This window comes from Anabrus simplex, chromosome 7 (genome assembly GCF_040414725.1).
Source record: "Anabrus simplex isolate iqAnaSimp1 chromosome 7, ASM4041472v1, whole genome shotgun sequence".
In the NCBI taxonomy this organism is placed as follows: Eukaryota; Metazoa; Arthropoda; class Insecta; order Orthoptera; family Tettigoniidae; genus Anabrus; species Anabrus simplex.
In genome coordinates, this window is record NC_090271.1 from 229903914 (window position 1) to 229927772 (window position 23859).

General features: G+C 37.4%; 1 protein-coding gene across 2 annotated transcripts in view; it reads left to right on the top strand.

Annotated features, from left to right (window-relative positions):
- Positions 1-23859, top strand: part of LOC136877498 (nuclear pore complex protein Nup93) — a 262104-nt gene that overhangs the window by 157312 nt on the left and 80933 nt on the right. For both annotated transcript variants that reach the window (XM_067151599.2, XM_067151600.2), the window contains exon 8: positions 11773-11910. In XM_067151599.2, coding sequence (XP_067007700.1) covers positions 11773-11910 — 138 coding nt within the window. The remainder of the gene's footprint in view (positions 1-11772; positions 11911-23859) is intronic.

Below are 23859 nucleotides of genomic sequence, written 5' to 3' on the forward strand. Positions count from 1 at the left end.
ACACCTGTGGGCAAAAATCTACAATGTTGTTTGCCCAGTTGTTGTCTATGGGATGGAATGCTGGCCGATAATATCAAAATATGGACAGGCTCTCTACGTAATGGAAATGTGAATGCTTGTTGGAGCCTTGGGCTCACATGTGGTCACATGAGAAATGGACGTGTCTGTAGGCGAACGGACGTGGCACCGATTGCTGAGAAAATGTAGGAAGCAAGGCTTAGATTTTTTGGACATGTGGTGAGGAATACCACGGATTCGGTAGCCACCACAGCACTGTGACTCAACCCCAGTGGATTTCAATCTTTCAGTAAGCCAAAGAATTGCATTAATGAAGACATGAAGAAGGCCAGTATCATCACTGAGGACATCCTCCAGTCAATTGGGAATAATGCCAAGAAAGAGAGTAATTGTCCTAGAATATGGACTAGCTGTTACTTGCCTCATCAGTTACAAATCCATTAGGATATTCAACCCCTCCCTTATTGCACAAATCAACTGTAGGTGATGGTGTGAATAAAATGTTCAAATGTGAATGTATAAACAAAACTACAGCTAGGTAGGCCATGTTTAATGTTGAGCAGAAAACTGCATTCCTCAGAAACAATAATGCAGCCAACCTAAACTCAATCCTAAATTTAATCAAAGGTACTTTTCCAAGACAATTACACTTTCTCCCACACCCTTCAGCCCCACCTTAAGCCCTCTTCCTAAGCCATATTTCATTTCAATACAAGAATTTACTGATTTCCACGATTATAATTTTTACAACACCCCATTTATACTTTATTCTTTGTTAAAAACCTCTTATTATGTATATTCCTTGTATTATTAACTATTACCATAACATCTCATTTCACTTGTTATTCTTTAAAATAATATTGTCTTAGGATTTCGCCACAAATGATCTTTGCTCCAATACGGCTGATGATGACCCCTAGATGGGTCGAAACTAGTACCGTATAATTTTGTAAATTTGTGAATATATTGTATTGAAAAGGTGGAAACATTTAAGTTATTATTATTATTACTTAAATATTACCTGACTGAGTGAGACGATCATCCAGCAATTCCTCAGAGGTATTAATTGTTGAGCCAACAGTATGACTGTGGTCAGGCAGTTGCCCCTTAGACCAGGCATTGCTTAGTGGTGTAAAGAATAATGCTACTGGCAGGAGACAACTTGGAAATGTGAGACATATTCCATGGACAATAAAAATTGTTTAAGAAAATTTTAGACATGATATAGGCTTTTGGGCTTATGCCATGTCAAGAAAATAAGGCAGAGAACTTTGCTCTGCGTCATCAGAAGAAAATCTCGACTGTCCACGAGAAAGGCTTATAAAAAACAATGAGGTTTGAATTTAGACGTTACCCAATAGAAGTGGAAACGGTACGTTCATTCGTCACCAGATGGCTCCTCGGATGCGGTACAGTGCTAGCATTCGAAGCGGAAGCTGACAGAACCATCACAAAGTCTAAGAGGGTCTCATAACATAACAGGTGTACGCACATATGAAGGTATGACCTTGACACAAGCCTGGAATGAAACATCTGCCAATGAGGAACGTACGAATTTGGAAAACACAGAAACGAAATAACAATAGTGAAGGAACAGGGAAGGAAACTACCTATGTAAATCCTTAATGGCTGGCAACCAGGTATTGCTTAAAAGATAGCCAGTGTCCCTGTTGAAATTGTTAGAATTTCTATGTATTTCCACAGCTTCCCTATAATCCTGGACCTGTAGCATCTAGTGTAAGAGCTCGAACAACTTGGAACCTTGACGTTACCCGACGATAGAGCGTGCTCAGCTATTGCTGATTTGTCTGGCTGATTGAGACGAATATTACATTCATGTTCCTAGATACAAGTACCATTGGACCGGCATGTTTGGCCTATGTTTACCTTACTGCAAGTACAGGGAACTTCGTATACCCCAAGATGTAAAAGTGGGGACAGTTTGTCCTTGGTTTTACCCAGGCTGTGAGCAATTCTAGTGACGGTGCCAAACACGGTTTTTATATTGTGTTTGCGGAGGACCTTGGCAAATCGATCTGTGGTGTTATGAATGTAAGGCAGGTAGGCATTTCCCTGGGATGCAGGCCTCTATGAATCTGCAAATCGCTGTAACCATTACCCTTGAACGTGACTTTGAGTGTGTCCATCTCCACCTGGATATTTGATGGCTCACAAATTCATCTCGCCCTCCTCAAAATGCTCCATAAAGAAATTAGCCACTACGGGTGAAAGTGGACCTCCTGTAGCCACTCCGTCCGTCTGTTTGTAGAAATTGGCTATTGCTTCAGCGCCCGTCAAACCTGTGATATGGTGGAGGTATGTTGATGATACATTTGTGGCCTGGACAGAAGGTCCAGAGAAATTTAATCTGTTTCTAAACCACCTAAATCAGCAACATCCTTCAATTAAAATTCATTATGGAGATGGAGTCGGACGGATGCCTTCCTGTCTTGGATGTTCTAGTAAGAAATAAACCAGACGGCTCCTTAGGACATACAGTCTATCGTAAGCCTACCCACACAAATCGCTATCTTCATGCAGATTCTCACCACCATCCAGCACAAAAACAAGGCATTCTAACAACACTCACCAAGAGAGTGAGATGAATTTGTGAGCCATCATATATCCAGGTGGAGATGGACACACGCAAAGTCACGTTCAAGGGTAATAGTTACAGCGATTTGCAGATTCATAGAGCCCTGCATCCCAGAGAAACAACCAAGTAAAGCTCACAGAACGAAGAAGTGAAGGGAACTGCCTACCTGCCACAGATTGAATTGCCATGGTCCTCCGCAAACACAATATAAAAACCGTGTTTGGCACCATCACTAAAACTGCTCACAGTCTGGGTAAAACTAAGGACAAATTGTCCCCACTTTTACATCCTGGGGTAGACGAAATTCCCTGTACTTGCGGTAAGATATACATAGGCCAAACAATGCAAGAGACTATCCTCATTTTTTCCGTATTGAAAGTCTATTAAAAGGAGAACAATAAAACTTTGATTTCCATCTTCTCAACACATTAATTCATTAATTCATAAATTCATAAATGTATTGAATAGGTGGAAATCAAAGTTTTATTGTTCTCCTTTTAGGCCAAACATGTCGGTCCATTCGCACTTGTATCAATACGGAACCTAACCATGAAGTTTATTACTTTGAATCAAGGAACATGAACGTGATATTCGTCTCAACCAGCCAGACAAATCGGGTCATGATGTCATTTTCAGCTCGAGCTTTTACTCACACTAGACACTACAGGTTCAGGATTATTCGGGAAGCTGTGGAAATACGTAGAAATCCTAACAATTTCTACAGGGACACTGTCTATCAAGTAATACCTGGTTGCCAGCCAGTAAGGATTTACGTAGGTAGTTCTCTTTCCTGTCACTTCACTATTATTTCGTTTGGGTGTTTTCCAAATTCATACGTTCCTCATCGCCAGATATTTAATTCCAGGCTTGTGTCAATGTCATACCTTCATATGTGCGTACACCTGTTATGTGACCCTCTCAGACTTTCTGATGGTTCCGTCAGTTTCCGCTTCCGGGAAGCCATCTGGTGATGATTGAACTTACCATTTCCACTTCTATTGGGTAACGTCTAAATTCAAACCTCATTGTTTTAGAAGCCTTTCTCGTGGACAGTCAAGATTTCCTTCTGATGATGCAAAGCAAAGTTCTCTGCGAAATGTAATTTCACCTTATTTTCTTGACACGGCATAAGCCCAAAAGCCTATATCATGTCTATAAATACGGGCCGTGAAAGCATCAATGGCGACATTAAGAAAAATTTTGTTTTCCTGTCTTGAACTGAAAATGTTAGAATGTCAGCTGTTGTAAAAGCCGTTCTATCATGCTTCATAAAGATATTGTGCCACCAGAGCAGAAAGTTGCACTGTACATGGAAATTATCAAAATGTTGTCTTGAATGGAGTAATCATATCCAGACTTTCTTTTGTGGATTTATGACATCAGTCATAGTTTAAAAAGCACAAACCAGCCTGAATTAATTGTTGCAATAAATTTGGCATGTTTCTACCACACTTACTAAATTGTACATTTTTCCTACTGCTGTATCTGTAATTGTTATTGCAACCACAGGGTGTAATAGCTGAGTGATATTGTGACTAGCTTCTCAGTAAGGTGGCCATGATTTGAATCCAGGTAAAGGCATCATGTATCCGTAGTTCGCATTCCACATAAATCTGCAGGTCCTGTTATGATCTTGACATGTACAATCATGTAAAAGTACTAGCTTCCTTGCTTGCTTGAGGGTTGGTTATTGCAACCTGACCTTTTTTGAATGCGTTTCCTATTGGTTTCAAAGGTATAGACACTCTTCATCAAATGATCTATTTCCTTTAAACAGCATACTCAGATGCAATACCCAGATAACAAAACTAATTTGTACGTGAGGTTGTAATATATCTGAGGTGTTCCTCAGTTAATTGCCCTGTTCATACATTTTCATTGTAGATTGTTGTGTCTTTGTGGTCATTCCGTTAGCCTCTGTGAATTTACTAGGCTCAGGTAGGGACCCTCTTCGGAGGCAAACCTGCCCAGGGAGTGGCGCCCCTGCCTATGCGAGTACCAGAGTACACTGGTCCGTGTGTGTAACATTGGTAAGGGTTCCGGCTCAGGGTTACGAGTGAAGACCTCAACGGAATCTTCAGCGGAGGAGATGGACTTCAGAACGGTGGAGATTGCAGACGAGGCAGCCCTTGCCCAGGGTTACGGGTGAAGTCTATAACAGCACCTTTGGCAGAGAAGGCAACCTTCAGAATGGCAGAGATAGCGGATGTGGCAACCCATCCTCTCTGGGGTTAATTAGAAGAGGATACCAACGCTGCTGCCTTGTAGAAGTGGCAGAGGACTTCAAAAGGCTAAGGGAGAGAACCCTAACAGAAACTCCTCTCCAGTGTTAGGCTTAGCAAGCCAGCTGAAGAGTACTTGGATCGCTTTCAAAACTAAAACAAGCCTCAGAAAAATGAAAAACAAATACCGGACTGACAAATCTTCTTAAACATTTGTAACGTATGATGACCGAATGATGATCTTTTTATATTGTTATGCGAAGAAATCCCAAAACAAGAAAATCAAACACGGGATTGGAACACTAAACATCCTTACATTGACAAGTAAATGTGAAGAATTGATGGATTTGATGGAGAGGAGGAAACTTTGCATCCTTGGCATAAGTGAGACTAAATGGAAGGGCACAGGAGTAAAACAGCTGAGGAAAGGATATAAACTTCACAGGATGGGTAACAAAATCGAAGCTAAGAATGGTTATTACATGTAATAAATATCATTTTTGGTCCGTATTGATGATATTTGATTGAAACAATAACATTAAGTTATTTATTAGACCACCTAATCAATACAAAATCGTCTTGGATGATTTACATAGATTTGTTAGCTAATAGTGGTACATGTTTCGCCTTCCCTGAAGGCATCATCAGCCATAGTCTTAACCTTAAATTAAAAATAAGCGTCTAAATAACATGTAGTAATGAAATGAATTTTAAAATCTTGAAGAGATTTGAAGTAAAATAACATTAAAAATAACAATGATGGTTTGAAAATACAATGTCATGAGATATAATAGTGGAAGTATTGACAAAATTAACATTAGAAGGCTGCTAAAATAAGTACAATGGTTAAAACAACAGATTGTTATACAACAAGTAGTAAGATTGCATAAAAGTAAAGTTGATAGTCTGGCGGTTATAATTAGACGATGGCGAAAAATCGTATATAATCAAAGTAAAGAAGAGAGAATAAAATCATTTGACGGTAGACTTCTTGCTATAACTGAAGGTTATAACACACGTAGCAAGAAGTCTACTGATGCAAATACTTCTAACTCATAATGTTACAAGCTATCTTTGTCACCGTCAAATGATTCCACTTTTATATGCTTTTTCAACTAGAATATCTACAAACTCACAATTTACAACATTTGAACATCACTTCAAATTTTGAGATGGTCCATAGTGATCCTATTTGAAACTGTTCTTCAACTTCTATTCACCAACTTCATATCCTCAATGTGTTCTACAACTTCACCATATGCATCTGACTTTCGTCTTTTATCTTTAAGATCATGATTAACTCCGGATCTCTCGACTAACTTTGACTTTTATTCTCTCTTCTTTACTTTGATTATATACGATTTTTCGCCATCGTCTAATTATAACTGCCAGACTATCAACTTTACTTTTATGCAATCTTACTACTTGTATAACAATCTGTTGTTTTATCCATTGTACTTATTTTAGCAGCCTTCTAATGTTAATTTTGTCAATACTTCCACTATTATATCTCATCACATTGTATTTTCAAACCATCATTGTTATTTTTAATGTTATTTTACTTCAAATCTCTTCAAGATTTTAAAATTCATTTCATTACTACATGTTATTTAGACGCTTATTTTTAATTTAAGGTTAAGACTATGGCTGATGATGCCTTCAGGGAAGGCGAAACATGTACCACTATTAGCTAACAAATCTATGTAAATCATCCAAGACGATTTTGTATTGATTAGGTGGTCTAATAAATCACTTAATGTTATTGTTTCAAGCTAAGAATGGTGTCGGTTTTGTATGGAGAGAAGATATAGATGCTGTAAGTGAAGTGATATACGTGAATGTCAGAATCATCAAACTGAATGTCTCCTTCAATAAGGAGGTGTTAACCCTTTGGATGCCGACTCATAATAGGTCATCATTTGCATAGAATGCCAAGCATGTTTCCAGGGATTTTGCATCACTGTATATATATTTTTTTAATTATTTACGTCTCAGTTTAAAAGATATGGAGGTGAAATTTTTTTTTTAATTTGCTTTACGTCGCACAGACACAGATATGTCTTATGGCGACGAGGGGATAGGAAATGACGAGGAAATGGAAGGAAGCGGCTGTGGCCTTAATTAAGGTACAGCCCCGGCATTTGCCTGGTGTGAAAATGGGAAACCACGGAAAACCATCTTCAGGGCTGCCGACAGTGGGGCTCGAACCCACTATCTCCCGACTACTGGATACTGGCCGCACTTAAAGAGGTGAAATTTGGTATGTGAGCTGGATATACTCCAAGGAACATTAACATGTGACTTGCATTTCAACAAAATTTTGTGGAATACTGTGCACAAAAATATTATTATTTTTTAATTTTTAAAAGGAAAAAACATAATTTGAAATTAATTAGCACATTTAACACTAAATCCAAAGTGACTAAGTGAAGATATTTAATCTTAACTCTTATCTGGGATCATATATACCAATTTATATTGTTAATGTAGGTCTACTTTCCAATTTAGAAACTAATTTCTAAAAACATTGAACATGTGGAGAGAAAGATACCAACAGTGTAACCTGTCAACGATTGGATATTTTATGAATTTTGGGAGAGTAACAGTAATCATTTGAGAGAACTGTGTCCAATAGCAGTATTTGTTACTACAGAACAGTTCAGAACAACATACAAAATCAACTAATAGTGTCAGGAATGAAAGAGTAAAGAACAGATTGAAATATTCTATGTGTGGAGCATCAGGTTGAGGTAGGCCTACATGTTTTGGCCATGGAATTTCATAAAAATGTTGAGGATGGACAACATTACGAGGATGGACAACATTACTTTCAGGGAATATGCATTCAGTCCAACAATAATCTAATTCACTGTCACTGTCATTTTCTTTAGCGCTGTCACTATAATTCTTTGACATTGCACGAAATGTTGTAAGCCCATTAGCCAATGGCACGGCTCCATCATTCTCTGGTGCACTATCTGAAGACCCAGAAACATCATAATCATCACTTTTACTAAAATTACAGTTGCTTACATCTTCAAAGCAACCTGAAAGTTCCTCAATTTCTTCTCCCGAAATAGGCCTACATGACGACATGCCTTGTTGTGATAATGAACTATTTACAACTTTACTATGACCTAAATAAAATGCTATGTAACTATAACTACAGTAGAAATAATAATAAACTGAATATATTATGATAAATAACTCAAATGCATCAATTAGGAAGTAAAATTATTGAAAAAATCACAACACGCCGACATAAACAAACAAGGAGGCTGCCGTATTGTATCATAGATGTCAAATGCTCACAGATCATACACTCACAATTCATGAGTAAACTAGCAAAAATGAAGCTATGTCAGTGCCATCTAATGACATAAGAAGGAATTACAAACATTCTACCTTCTTTCTATTTGATTTGTGGTGCAATCTAGCGTCTTACTGCATAACTACACCACTTATAAGAGGGTGCCGATCGAATCGGCATCTTGGCACTGTAAGAGTTAAGTCATACAGGTATATGCCCCACAGTCTGGATGTGATGAAGAAGACAAGGAACAATTTCGATCTGACCTGGAGGAAGCTACTGAAGGAGTGATGGGTGATCTGAATGGACAAGTGGGAACAGACAGACTTGGGTATGAAAATGCGGGGGCCTGCATGGTTTTGGTACCAGGAACCAGAAAGGTGAACAACTTCTAGATTTTTATGTGAGGAATGGCTTAAAAATAATTAACAGCTGGTTTCAAAAACAATTATCTCACAAAATAACAAGGTATAGTTGGGATGGAAATCCAAATCCTTAATAGATTACATAATATCTGACGGAAAAGCTGGTCAAACTATTTGTGATGTTGAGGTTGTACCAAGTGAGAGTTTAGATAGTGACCACAGACTGCTTCTTGCCATCATCAAAAATGTAAAAATCCACACACCAAGGAAAATCAAAAAACCAAAAATTAAAACCTGGAAACTGAAAAAAGTAGAAAACAAAAAATGATGTATACAAAAAAGGTGGCCTCCAAAATACCTGCAGACAGAACACAAGGAGGAAATGCAGAGTGGAACAGATTCAAAAAATGTCTTGTTGGAACTGCTGTAGAAATATGTGGCAAAACTAGTAGTAAAGGAAAGAAAAACAGCCTGGTGGAATGATGAAGTAAAGAGTAGTTCAAAAGAAAAATGAAACAAGAAAGGCTCGCGATAAAGAAATTCAGAAAGGAGATGAAAAGGATGAATAAAAAATGAGTGAATTACAACAGGCATACAGAGATTGTAGACTGCGAGTGAAACGAATAGTAGCAGAAGAAAAACAAAAGTCTTGGATTGATTTTACAAATAAATTGGAAGAAGATAGCAAAGCAAATTCCAAATTGCTGAACAGTGTTAGTAATTATGAGCAAATAACAGCTTTACAGAAACCAGACACAGAAATAAGAGAAATTATGAAATTGTACTTTGAGAATTTATACAATAGTATAAAAAAGGACTCCAGTCCTAATGCACAGATTCAGTCAAACTGCAGTGATAATATATCTGTAGAAATGCCACCAACTTGGAGTGAAGTAGAATCAGCCCTTAAAAGTACGCACAATGAACGAGCTACTGGCTTTGATGAACTAAGTGCAGACAGATTAAAGCTGCTGGCCCACAAGGAATTCATTTACTATACAGGGTGATAAGGGCAATATGGAAGGATAAAATAATACCAGATGACTGGAAAAAGGGAGTTATAGTTCCCCTGTTCAAGAAAGGAAGTCGAAAAAGGTGCAGCAACTATAGAGGGATTACCTTACTGTCCCATGGTTTAAAAATATTTTTGAAGATTCTTGAGAAAAGATTAAGGAAAATTATCGAACCTCAATTGCAAGAACAATATGGATTTAGGGAAGATAGATCAACTATAGGCCTCATATTCACACTGAAAATATTATAAAAGCACTGGGAGAAAGATCGTAACTTGACATTTGTGTTTCTAGGCATCGAAAAAGCATTCAATAGTGTCCCTAGAACTACTATATGGGAGTGTCTTAAAAAGAAGAATGTATCTATGGAACTCATTCGGAGAATAAAAATGCTTTATGATGACTGCTACAGCTGTGTTCAAGTAGGAAATGGAGATTGAGATTGGTTCCAGACATCTAGAGGAGTACAACAATGCAGTGCCCTTTCACCATTACTATTCATCACCATCATGGATGAAATCATAAAAGAAGTGAAGCAGAACACCAACCTGGATCTTAAAGCATTTGCTTTTGCAGATGAATAGTTACCTGGGGAAATAGCGAGATGGAAGTCCAGGAAAGGCTGAATGTCTGGAATGATCATCTGAAAAAGTATGGACTGAAAGAGCTTCAAAAACTGTTGCAATGTCTGTTAATAGACAGAGAAGTAAAGATAATATAATGGTGAAGGGTGTACAATTGGAAACAGTAAACCAGTATCAGTACTTTGGATGCATAATATCAAGTGACAACAGAATGCAGCTTGAATTAAATAACCTTATTCAGAAATCCAGTCAGTTCTATCGGCAAGTTTGATATCTGCTCTGGAATAAACAACTGCCACTAAGATCAAAACAAACTCTGTTTCGAACATACTTTGTCCCTATATTGACTTATGGGTTGGAAACATGCAACTACCAAAAAAGATGACAGCAGACTTCAAGCTTCAGAAATGAAGTTTCTAAGAAGCATGCTTCAAAAGACTACGAAAGACAAAGTAAGAAATGAGAAGATTAGAGAACAAGCTAGAATAAATCAGTCCCTGAAGGAGACCATAAGTAGGGCACGTTAGTGATGGTTTGGTCACGTCAAACGTATGACAGAAAGAAGAATTGCAAAATAGTGGTTGCATACTGAGATTACTGGAAAGAGACCTGTTTGAAGACCTAAGAAGAGATGGCTTGACCAAGTGAAGTAAGATATCACATCCAGAGGAATCAACTGGGGTGTAGTCTTGAAGGAGCAGTGGTACATGAATAGACTAAAATGGAGAGCGCTCGTAAACCACACCCGGGAAACTGGAGTGAAAACTTCTTGATGATGATGATGATGATGATGATGATGATGATGATGATGATTACTATTATTCTCTGTTTCCGGCTAGAACTGTGGTCATCAGCTTCAGTGCCTCATTACCTTGAAACTATTAACGAGTCTACCCATAACCTCCTAAGTTTGTCATGAAACACTTCTCCGTTGTTAAGTACATTAAGGCCTTGGCACACGCAATGCAGGTTACGGTTACTGACAGGACATTGTGAAACACAAGGTGGCCTGTGATCTGGAGATGTCGCACTCGTAGCATGACAGGGTTTGTGGGCAGTTGTTTTTTGTCAGCGGAAGGGAAACATATACAAATATATGGCCTTCTTCTGATGAAGAGGAAATGCTAGTCTTCCATGTTCGTATGAGAAAGACCAAGAAGAAGAAGTGGGTTCACGAAATATATTTGCAATGAGAACAATTAGGCTAATATCACACATTATGTTGAGAATTACTGTCTTTAAGTTCACTGTACATCCTATCTCCCTCTACTTTTCTATCTTCTTGTTAGTGTTTTTGCAGTCAACATGTCGTTGGTCATATAAAAATGGGTATTTTTTCATTTCTTCACTTGATCCTTCATTGTCCATTCCAACAAAAACCACAAACTGTACGCGGGCTACAGATTCGAAACTCAACCGATCTCTGCCCGTTAAGTCCTGGACTAGATCATTATTGTACGCTGGTGTGTGTTAATGACAGATTAATATTATGAACCACTGTTTGGTGTCTAGTCCACTGTGGGCAGAGTTTGCAGAACATGCCACCAGACTTGCCACCTTACCTGTTCCATACACACTGCTTCATCCAGTATGTTTGAATTAACCTTCATGTAATACTGATTGAGCAGACTGATATGAACTTTATGAAACATTTTTCTTTTCAGGTCTGCATTTGATGATTTCACAGCTGTTCTTGACGAGCTGACCAAGAGTAGCAACAGGAAACTTGCAGATCGTACTGAACAAGCCTTGAAGTTTAGCTATCGAAGACATGTTAGAAATTCTACAGATCCTTTTAAAAAGTAAGTGTTTTTTAATCAGAAATGAATCTAGATCTGTTTTAAGCTGTTCTATTTTTCTTTAGCTAATAATGTGGGTGAAATGATTTCAAAGAACTTGAAAAATTTATTGAACATTTCCATTTTTACCCGTTCTTCTTGGATTAAATCTTTCTCTCATGAATTTATGCAAATTTACATGTTTCTATCCACATGTTTAATACGACATGTTAAACAGACATTTATTTCTGAAAGCACGTAGCACTAACGTGAAGCACGATTAAGCTGATTGAATTACAAGTAACAACTCTCATTATTGTTCCATATTGAAGATGACATTAGGCATAGAATCTCAAATATAATTTAATAGGTGGTTTTATTAAATTGAACGAAGTCGAGACAGAATGGCAGCTATTTTTAAATTTATTGTACGGTACAGTTACTGATCTGACATGCAAAATTCTCCCTACTTCTCAGTTGCATGTTGTTTTGTCTGTCCACTGGTGTGGCGCTGTGACTGAAAACTCGCGAAACCCATCGTTGATGATAACTCCCTTATTATCTCCTCAGTTGAAAAGAGTATGGCTCTTTAGTTCTTCCCATTAACCCATCTTGCAGTAACATGTACTAAATATCCCACGGGCCTTGGACTAAAAAAGAAAGGAGTATGGCTCTTTAGTTCTTCCCATTAACCCATCTTGTGGTAACATGTACTAAATGTCCCATGGGACTTGGACTAAAAATCCAATTTTTCATAAGCATCTCCATTATCTGTTGTATGATAAATATGTATGTGGCATAAATAAACGGAAGTAACATATTCTTAAATGTTTGTTACATACAGTCTTTTGACAGATCTAATGTTAATGAAGATATTTGAGAATAATCTTCCTATAAACACTAATTCCGTGCGATAACCTTGAAGTCATATGCACCTGATAACAGAAGTCTGAATGAGAAGATTCCAAATTTGTAATTTGGTTGAAATATGTCCAGCAGTTTTCCAGTTTTAGGAACAAAAACATATAGATTACCAGACAGACTCCCAAGTGAAAAATCCTTTAGATGATCTGTATCACGTATGAAACAAATAATTATTTAACACGTGGCAGTAGCTATAAAATGCATCTGATACCTTGTAGATGAAGTAGGGGGCTATTAAAACCTGAGGGAGTTCACTCTGTCAGAAGAACCCTCGACGGGCATAGGTATAGCGAGTCAGCAGAAGATGTGAAAAGAAAAGTTGCTTTCAAAAGGAATACAGAGTTTCGGAAAGAATAGAAATGCACAGACTCTAACCAGTTCTTCTTATATCTTTGAAACAAATAACTACTCCTTGGAGCCCAAAGTTAATCTAGGGAATGATAGAAGAAAGAACACCTGGATTAGACAAAATAAGTGTTCCAAGACTGCAGATTGCAACACTAAGTGTAGAAACATGGACTGGGAACAGGAAAGAGATTATAGATATGATGGAAAGAAGGAAATTGAACTTGTTCCGATTGGCAGAAACAAGATGGATATTGAGAAAAGGTTTTAAATTATAGTTTGGAACTGGGTAATAAAGGAGAAAAGAAATGGGAATGATGGCAAGATGATCTAGAGGAGGAAGAAAATGAAGAAAAGTGACAGAATAATAAAACTTAAAATAGCATATATTTCATCATTGCTTCAAGACATGCCAGTAGTGTTATATTAGGTGTTGGTGTTTTTAAGTTACATTTAATGTTCTTTTCCATTTAAGGCTGAAGATGACCCAATATAAGGGCCAAAATTAGTCCTCATGTAATAAATAATATTAACATATTATATACAGCATTAAATAGGTGGACCTTCTCATCCTTGTTGATAGTGATAAATCATCAATACAGACCACAATGAAATTCATTTTATAGGATTATGTCAATGCGCGACGAGAAACCAAGAAAGCTTTAGCCACAACAAGAGTTGCTCACTTTCAAGGCTTATATGAGCAGTTAGGAACCAGGGAGTGTGAAAAGATGATTTACCAACTTGCTAAAGGACATAAAAGAACAGACTCTTACATGTGTATGAAGGACAAGGAAGGAAGGAAGGAGACTATTGGCAAAACATAAGATATTGGAATGCTGGCATGAACACTTTGATGAGACCTCGAATATTGAATTCACATCCACCGATTCCTGAAGGTTGTTCAACTGGTGGACCAATTCCAGCTATCAATACTCAGGAGACTGCAGAAGCAGTTAAAAAAAATGAAATCCCTGAAAGCTCCTGAACCTGATGAGCTTCCAGCAGATATTTTGAGGTCATAAGGATCGAAGAATTAAATAGTTAAACAATAGACTGGATAAAAACCTTCTTTAATGCCATTGTGGATGCTGGTTGCATACCCACAGACTGGACAACAAGTCTCACATTCGCAGTTTTCAAGAACAAGGGTGATCCATCTGTGTGCTCTACTTATCATGGAATCCGTCTCCTGACACACAATAAAAATTTTCAAAAGAACTTTTGATAAGTGACTGCATTACGTGCATCTCAGCCAAAATCAGTGTGGCTTCATTAAAGGATCTGGAACCACTGATTCAATCTTTGCAGCTTGATAACTTATTGAGAAGCATTGTGAAAAAAGGAAAGCCCATTCACATTGCATTTCTTGATCTTGAGAAGGCTTTCAGCTGCATTCCACACAGTCTAATTTGGTATGCATTGTGAGATCATGGAATTCCAGTACAGCAATTTATTATCAACACCAGTAGTAGAGTACGATGTGCTGCTGGTATATCAGACAGCTTTCTAATCACAGTAGGTGTTCATCAAGGTTCAGCCTTGTCAGCTCACTCATTATTTTTTGTAATGGACATAATCACTGGAGACTTACAGTGCTAAGTTCCATGGAACTTACTCTATGTGGATGATGTCATTCTTGCCAGTACCATCAAACATGATCTGTAACACCAAGACTTTGCCTGGCATGACACTCTCAGCAAATTTGGTCTTCATCTTAACATCAAGAAGATAGAATGCCTTACAAACCAAAGTGACCGTGATATTGAAGTCAGTGGTGAAACCTACTGAAGACCGATACCTTCCATTACTTAGGATCTCATTTATTTAGTAACACCAACATTAACGCCGAAGTGTAAGCAAGGATAAATGCTAGGTGGATGCGATGGAGGGAGGTAATGGATGGGAGTCTGTAACAACAGAATGCCGATACGCCTGAAGTTGAAGATATACTGTACAGTTGTTCTTCCAGTTACTATATATGGAGCTTAGTGCTGGCCAGTTATGAGACTAGTAGACCACCAACTTCACGTTAGGGTGATGCATATGTTGCATTGGTCGATGGAAAACTCTTGCCTTGACCACATCAAACGATGCTATTTGGAGGAAGATTGGCATCACCCCAATAAGTGAAAAAATGCATCAGAGACATCTTCAGTGGTATGGTCACATCATGCGCGCAGCACCGCACACCATCACCAATGCTGCCTACCACCTTAAAGACAGTGGAACTTGACCAATTTGAAGGCCAAAACAGCGATGGCAAGTTGCCATTTATGCTGACATAAGAACACTCCACCTACAGCGTAATGTTGTTTTGCAATCGTGAGAATTGTTGTTCCATTTATCTATCAAGCGGACCCTACACCATAGGATAAACACTTACAAGAAGAAGAAGGCTCAATACAGATGTGAGGTCATGATTTTTAATACGTGTGGTGCTTATCAGTTCCCATGCCATTATCTTGCTTGGTAAATTGTTCAGTGCATAACATTTTTTTCTTGGAATATCACTGCAATGTAAGACTATTTAGTGACAAATACTGATAAATTATAAACAGCACGCCAGTGCTACACTAGTGGCGATATGCTATCACAGAGTGGGCCACGCCATACCAGGACTTTCTTGCTGAAAACCGCAAGCTGTCTGGTACATACGTACATACTGTCCTCTTTCCTGGGGTTGCTCAGTCGGCGGAGCGAGAGTCCCATCGGTGGAACATTCACAGGGCCGCCTTCACTATATCTTGACAGACGTTTTAAAATTTATAGTTTGCAGGGCTGAAGGTGATTGGACATGTGACATGGCATTATGAAATTCATAACCAAATAACAACATACATTTATTAAAGCAAACAGTCTGGACAAAAAGAAAGAGTACACCTGGACTCATTTCAATGAATGTAAAACTTATTTACACAGTGTGCTTTTGTTTTCCTTTAAAATTACAATGGAAATATCTCTTGAATTCCTAATCCACAAGTACTTCCCCCGGTCTCAATGTTGATTTAATGTGACTGTAACATCGAACAAATCGAATTGATATTAGTGGAAAAATTCGTTATAATTCAATAACATGGTATCCAAATATACCCATTTGCATTTAACATAGCACTTTAAAGTTGAGCATTTTACTCTTAATTTAAGCAACTCACTTCACTAAAAATATCTCAATCATCTTGCTGCTCATTAATTACTTTAGTAATTTGAAAATTTAATTATTTATCATCTTAAATTATCGAATTATTCTCGTAATTCCTTTAAAATTTGGCTCTAGGAAATACTCTTGCCTTCCTTATTCATTCATGAATTAATAATTAATTCTATTCAAATATTTCCTTTACAAAGAAATTCCATTCAAATTCTATGATATAACTGTCTTTTACTAATAAAGTTTATACATTTTCACTCAAATTCTTTGGCTGATTCCCTACCTTCTCAGATTCCGTTTGATTGTCTTTCTTCATCTAGTCTCGAATAATCGTCCATTAACTAAGTTAATTATTAACTGAGAAATAGAACATAATCACAGACAACTATTCCAAATCCAGCTATATCAAAAATTATCTCACCAAAAGAAATCCTAAATCAAAAGTACACAGGTGCAAAATAGATTTCATCACCGTATAAATCTTATTATTATCATTATTATCTCAACCCTTCGGATTTTATTGAAGACCCTATAGTAATAACATCCATAACTCATAGCAATGAATAACTGTATAATACGAAGACAATGCCCTCAATCAGATGAACTTTAATCATCACCACCCCATATCATTATGAATGCATCTACTTGAATTCATGGAAAACTTTCTAAATCATTATATTATATAACATTTGTTACTGAGTTTCAAATGATTATTATTCCCTAAATACAATAACTATGGCTATATTCATAATAACGAATATCATCAAGACCAACGTGTACCCTAGAAGTCACTACGCCGTCAATTATCCTCATTATAATATCATATTACAACTATCACTCACACAAACTTTTTATATCTCAACAACGTTGTTATTATTAGGGCTCGGATGTTTTAGACCTAAAAATAGCCCAAATAAGCAAGCAAATATGACCTCAAAAATGATGAAATATGACCTCAAAAGTGACGAAATATGACGTAAAAATGACAAAATATGACCCGAAAATGATTAAACAAAATATGGAAATTTTAAAATAAATTATAAATCAAAACGGCAATTCCCCTGATACATATTTGCTAACTAACTTCTTTATTCTTACTTTAATATTAGTTTTCTGAATATACATGTGAAGCAATTATTCACAGTCTATTATCCTTGATTCACTTATCAGCCTTTTGTGAATACATACTGCACCTACAGAACACTAAGTTCACTAAGATTATCAGATTACACAACATTTTAAAAGTCAAAACATGTTTGCACCCTGCATTGGTGATTTGTAGGGACCTGAAAAATTAGCATCTATTTGTTTCAAAATTAGCATCTATTTTTTCCAAAAATAGCATCTATTTTTCCCAAATTAGCATCTATTTACAAAGTTAAAATAATCGCATGGTATTATGAATTTTAACAATTCCAAGTTTATGAAGTGCAATTATTGTCCTTGGTTCATACACGATACAAATTCATTATTCAAACAGACAGACAGTATTTAGCAAATATGCTGAACTCTGTCTGAACTACAGCTAATACAAGGATGGCATCACATTTTTCACTTTCTTTCATCTGGGTTTGAATTGCATGTTTCAGAAAACAATAACCAGACCAGATATCGTTTCTTGAGAGATCTTTTACTCCAAACAATTTCTCAAGCTCATATAGTTTATCAGTGTTATTCAAAATTATATTTTTTGGACACAAAGCTTGAGAAATTGACACAAAATGCTTATGGTTGGGGTCTGTAGCTTTCAATGTGGTTATCTTGCACTTTGAAGAATGAGCAGCTTTGACAAATGTGTCTCTACATGCAGCCTGCTGTAGAGGAGTGAGCTTAATCAAAGCATCATTAGTTGCCTCAGAAAAATTCCCCTCACAAATTAAGGTAAAACTGGCATCAAGATTATGCAGTTTGGAGTAAAGGAGATGTGAGGTGGGATACAGAGACCCTTCAAGTTTAGTAAGGAGGTCAACAAATCCAGCTGCATGATCTGTGACAAAAACCATGTGGTCGCTCAGATCAGTCAGGTACTTAATACCACAGTTGTTGATGTCTTTCATGTCAGACATCTTGAAAAATGTAACATCAGTAAAGTAAGCACTCAAATAGAAGACAGCGTGAAACCAGCTATTCCATCGGGTTATGATAGGTGCAGGAAAAAGCTCCGCTTCCTTTGAAGCACCATACTTCGATTTTAAGACTTGTAAATAATTATATTTTCGCTTTCTTGTGTTGAAAAATGTAGACTTTACCATAGCAGCCATATGATTTAAATCTGTCATCACTGCGGCCCAACTATTGCCAACCAAGGTGATCTTATGTGCCCAGCACTGTACATGCATTAAATGATACCCTATGAGCACACTTAAGGTTTCATAACACTGGGTCATGTACGGGGCACTGTCATTTACAAAAACTTTAACTGCATCATATGGTACACTATAACTGCACAGAGCTTCTGAAACAGCATGAAAGCAGTTTGTAGCATTTCCTGCATCAAGATAGTTCACAGAAACAACGTGCAGCTCTCTTTTCGATCCGGCTGGAACTTAGAATATGATGATAAAAACACAACGGCCCATTCTATCTGTAGTTTCATCACAGAGTATGTTGATGTTCTTCCCGACTAGAGCCTCTGCTGTTCTTTTCTGGTGGTCAGATGCAACTTCTAGAAAGGAAGAAAGACCTCAAGTTATAACGAAATAATTTAACATTATTGGATCAATTGGGTAAAGGTAAGATAGTTCGATATGGAAATCGCACTCTAATTCGGTATCCTTCAATTTTGCGCGTGGTTTTGATGTCGTAATACCCAAACCGTACCCGATCGATGAAATAGAAACTTACCCGGTAAATATACTTCACGTTGAGTTCTCACACATGGCAGCTCTTAATTTGAAAACTCAGTAATCCAGGCTCTTAGCTTTCCAGTTTTTCCAGAGGTATATTTGCTTTGGCAAATACTTCAACTGTGCGTTTCGAGAAGTTATCTCTGGAAATTTTTCGTCTTTTACAACTATCTAACTGTGTAGGCACAGAAGATTGCTTTCTTTGAGACGTACTAGCAGCAGGGATTGAACTTTCATTATCGCGTTGCTTACCCACGTGTTTTTCAGATTTGACATGTTTCACAATGGCATCCTTTTTTTTACCATCCAACTCGGCAATTTCAATACTTGCAAAACACTGTCGCTGAATCTGTGGCATATAAACCATCCTTTGCATATTGCCGAGCCCTTTCATACGCAGTTTTTGTCGTGCGCCCTATAACCTAACTTTCTACCCTTCACTAGTTTCAATTTTGAACAACAGGAAAACAACGCTGCGCCTATCTCGTTATTTCCATGACACTCGATTTATATTTCGATAATAATCGATACAGATCTTATTCCCCTTGCTATTCCCATTGTAAATATCGATTAAAGTCAGCAGGCAAGAATCGATCGGCTACTTTTCTTCATCGATCGGAACGGTCGAAAGATTTATGCATCATATTTTGAGTATTTCTGACGGTTTTGTCGTAATATGTTGTTTTCGCCAGTAAAATAGCACAGTTCCGCAGAATTCGCACCAAAATCGCATATTCATACTAATTTCGCATTTTGGGTCACAATTCGCATTTTGTAGCACTTCTGTTTATGCGTAAAAATTATTTTATTCCACATTAGAATTACCGTAGCCTTGGATTCAATACAAGATTCACTAATTCGCATTTATCACAAATGCGACTTTTTCAGGTCCCTAGTGATTTGAAATACAAGAAATCACACAACATTTTAAAAGTCAAAACAGGTTTGCACCCTACATTGGTGGTTGAAAATACGAGAGAACTACAAATCAATATATTTATAAAAATATATTTTGGAACGTTTAAGCCCAGATTTCATTAACATTATTCAAATGCGTTAAAGTTTAAATTGAGCACCAAGAAACGAATTAAGTATATGTCTTTCAGTACATTATGGTAGGGCATCAGAGCCTATAGTGCAAACTCGCATACCTTTTTCATTCTTCCCCGCGGGTGGAATTGAAGTGTATGACAAGATTCATTTTCAAAGCATCAGGCGTAAAAGACCTCCGATTATCATTTAACACATTCTTGTAAGAAGAGGAGATCCTTTCTACGTCACATGACGTCATTGGTGCATATTTAAATAATGTTAAATCACTGTTGTCGTGTATGCACTCATCTTGAAGTGTACTGGCACCTTCTCCTCTAAGAACATAATTTGTCTTGCGCACACGGTGAAAACCATCATTTCGATTAAGCACATTTTGAATTTAGGTCGTGTTACGTACATTTTGTACGTGTTGAAGAGATGTTAAGTACAGAACACAAATGGCCAACCGAACACCAGTGGGATCCGAACCCACTAAATGTACGTAACACGACCTAATAGATTGAAAGTCTGTTTTGATTACAATGCAGTCGTGAAAATTCAGTATTCACTGTTTATTATACTTTCTATTCCTCTTTGCCTTTCAATGGACTCGACCACAGTTCCATCACACCACTGTTATCACTCTCCACTCCTTCAGTGAATGACAAGCTGGCTATGCGGTCATTTCGTTTGCATGCGACTCCTCACGTTACCTCTCTCCGTTCTATTCCACCATACGCGACTCATGGGTATAATTATTCATAATGCAGAAAGTGCACTGTTATAATTCACTGTTGAGTAGAGAGAGAAGGAGCATTGTCTAGATGTGTGTTAAATGAAATTAAACATCATTTAAAAAGTATTTTCTATAAACAGAACTTGAATTTTTATTTTCAATTTCATCACCAAAAGGCAATCTCATTATTATAATTATTATGTTAAAAAGTGTCTGTGTTTATATTGTATCTTATATTATTGTAACAATAAATGGTGTATTAAGTAAGCATTTGGTGTTTTATTGATTTCCGGTCGAAACGACTGTACGCAACTCCTGACGTTACACTCGGCACGTGACCCCTCCTGGGTTAAACACGTCTCCAATACAAAATTTAAGGCTGGCAGTCAGGAAATTAATTATTTTTTACCTCTTCTGGAGCCGACCTTGATACAGTAAGAGTGGAATGCTTATTCACTTCATTTTTAATTGAACATAATATTCCGTTAGCTGCTGCCGATCATGCTGGTGCTCTGTTTAGGAAAATGATTCCAGGTTCACAAATTGCAAAAAAGAAAATGGCTATAGTTGTACGAAAACCATACGCATTTTGAAAGAAATGGCTACGGATTCAAGAAGTTAACTTGGCAGGCTGAGTGGCTCAGACGGTTGAGGCGCTGGCCTTCTGACCCCAACTCGGCAGGTTCGATCCTGGCTCAGTCCGGTGGTATTTGAAGGTGCTCAAATACGTTAGCCTTGTGTTGGTAGTTTTACTGGCACGTAAAAGAACTCCTGCGGGACAAAATTCCGGCACCTCAGCGTCTCCGAAAACCGTAAAAGTAGTTAGTGAGACGTAAAGCAAATAGCATTGTTATTATTAGAAGTGAACTCATTGGTTACATGTGACATGAACCATTTTCTTTAGCCACGGATGGGTGCAATAACAGTAATGCTAAGCTTTACCCTATTGTCGTCACCTGTTTTGTGGCAAAGCAGGAGAAGATAGATAGTTCAGTGTTGTCTGTCCCAGCCTTGGTGGGTGATTCAACGGGACGTAATATTGGTAATTCGATAATTTCACAGTTAGTGTTACAAAATACCAATTCAAAATTGCGTACCATTCTGTTCCGACAATGGATGATTGGAAAGAAAAATGGAGTTGCTGCTGTTTTAAGGAAAGCACTATCTTCGTACTGGGTTGCTCATGCCATTTGATTAACTTGACTGCTGAGAAAGGTGCAAGCAGTTTGCCTGTCAAAGTTGATGAACTATTAGTCGACATCTTCTATTATTTGGAAAAGAGTTGTAAGAGGAAGGAACACATTAAGAATTTCCGAGAGCTTCGCAACAAGGAAACAAAGAAGATACTGAAACATGTTTGCACAAGATGGCTGTTGTTAGGAAGGTGTCTGCAGAGGCTGTTATAGCAATGAAATCCACTATATAGTTTCTTTAAAGACGAGGTGCTTGTTAATGCTCAGTGTGCATTAACTACTAGCTTAACATCATTCACGGTCCCAAAAGCTTAGCCTGGTATTTCCAAAGACTGTGAAAAGAGGAAAGGTACTGAGTTGTCAGAATTTGTCGCTCCCAAAAGATTTGTCTGCGTCTGAAAATCTGACACTCCTGTGCTAAAGAATAAGAACATTACTCAAAATTGTGAAGAAATTTTTTTTATGGTTCTGACATCAGGCTTAAATAAGGCATACTGTGCCTTCCTGTATGCTGTCATTCCTTTATTTGAGAATCTCAATTCTACACTTTACAGAGTGCTTCCCCTCACATTCATAAACAACTAGAACTAGTGACGAACCTGTTATAGCAGCTGCTTTCGAAATTTGTTAAACCAAAAGTAATCAAAAGCTCCCTTTTGTTAAAAGTTCCATACCATTCTATTGTGAATCAGAGAGACAATGATGAGCTAGTCATTGGCGTCGAGACAATGAACTTATTAATGAACCTTAATGATAGAGATAAATCAACATTCTTTTCATCTGCCAGGGGTTACTTCTGCAGAGCATGTGATTATATCCTTAATAAGTTCCCTCTCAATGATGAAGTACTGAAACATGCAAAGGTCGCAGATGTTTCAAAAATGAAAGATGCCCAATTTTCTTCTGTATAATTTATAGAAAGATTTCCATCATTGCTGCCGAGGAAGGACAGCGAGTCGGTTGAGGATGCAATGAATGTGCTTCAGAACCAATTTGTAGCTCCTCAACTGTGCTACTGTTGAGAGTGAGAATCTGACAGATGACACCAAATGGGCTCGCTTGATGAACGTGGTGCTGATGGTGTTCCTAAGTATGATAGGATATCCAGGCTAATGCTTTCTGTTCTGACTCTACCATACAGCAATGCTGAGTGTGAACGTGTGTTCAGCTTGGTGAAAAAGAACCAAAATCAGTTTAGTTTCTCAATGTCAAATGAAATTCTGGATTCTATTTCTGTTTTGAAAACCAGAAGTACTGATCCATGTTATTCAAGTAGATTTCCTCCAGAATTTCTGAAGAAAACAAAGAAAACAACTCTCCATCTGTCCACTCCAATCTTTGATCGATAATAGCCTGCATACTGTGAACTTGACAGAATTTTGTAAATAAGTGTACATGTTTAGTTTAATTTTGACAGTGACATTCATATTGTGACTCGCAAGTTTAAAGTGCCAAAAAAACACTGTGTACTGTGTGAACTGTTCCCAGTGTTATGTGAAAACAGATGTGCACTCATTAGGATGTAACTTTGTGTAAGTATTTCATTTCAGGGGTGATCATAACATGTATTTGACTTGTATTAGTATTGTTTGTAATCTCCTCCCTTGCCGCCCTTTTTTACTTTGTCTCGAGACTTGGCGATGCCTGCGCGTGGTGTTAACATTTTTCCGCTTTAGGATCTTGTGGATTTCTATTTTTGAAAGTTGGCAGATACGGGAATGGTTAAAAGTAAAAGAAGCAAAGTAT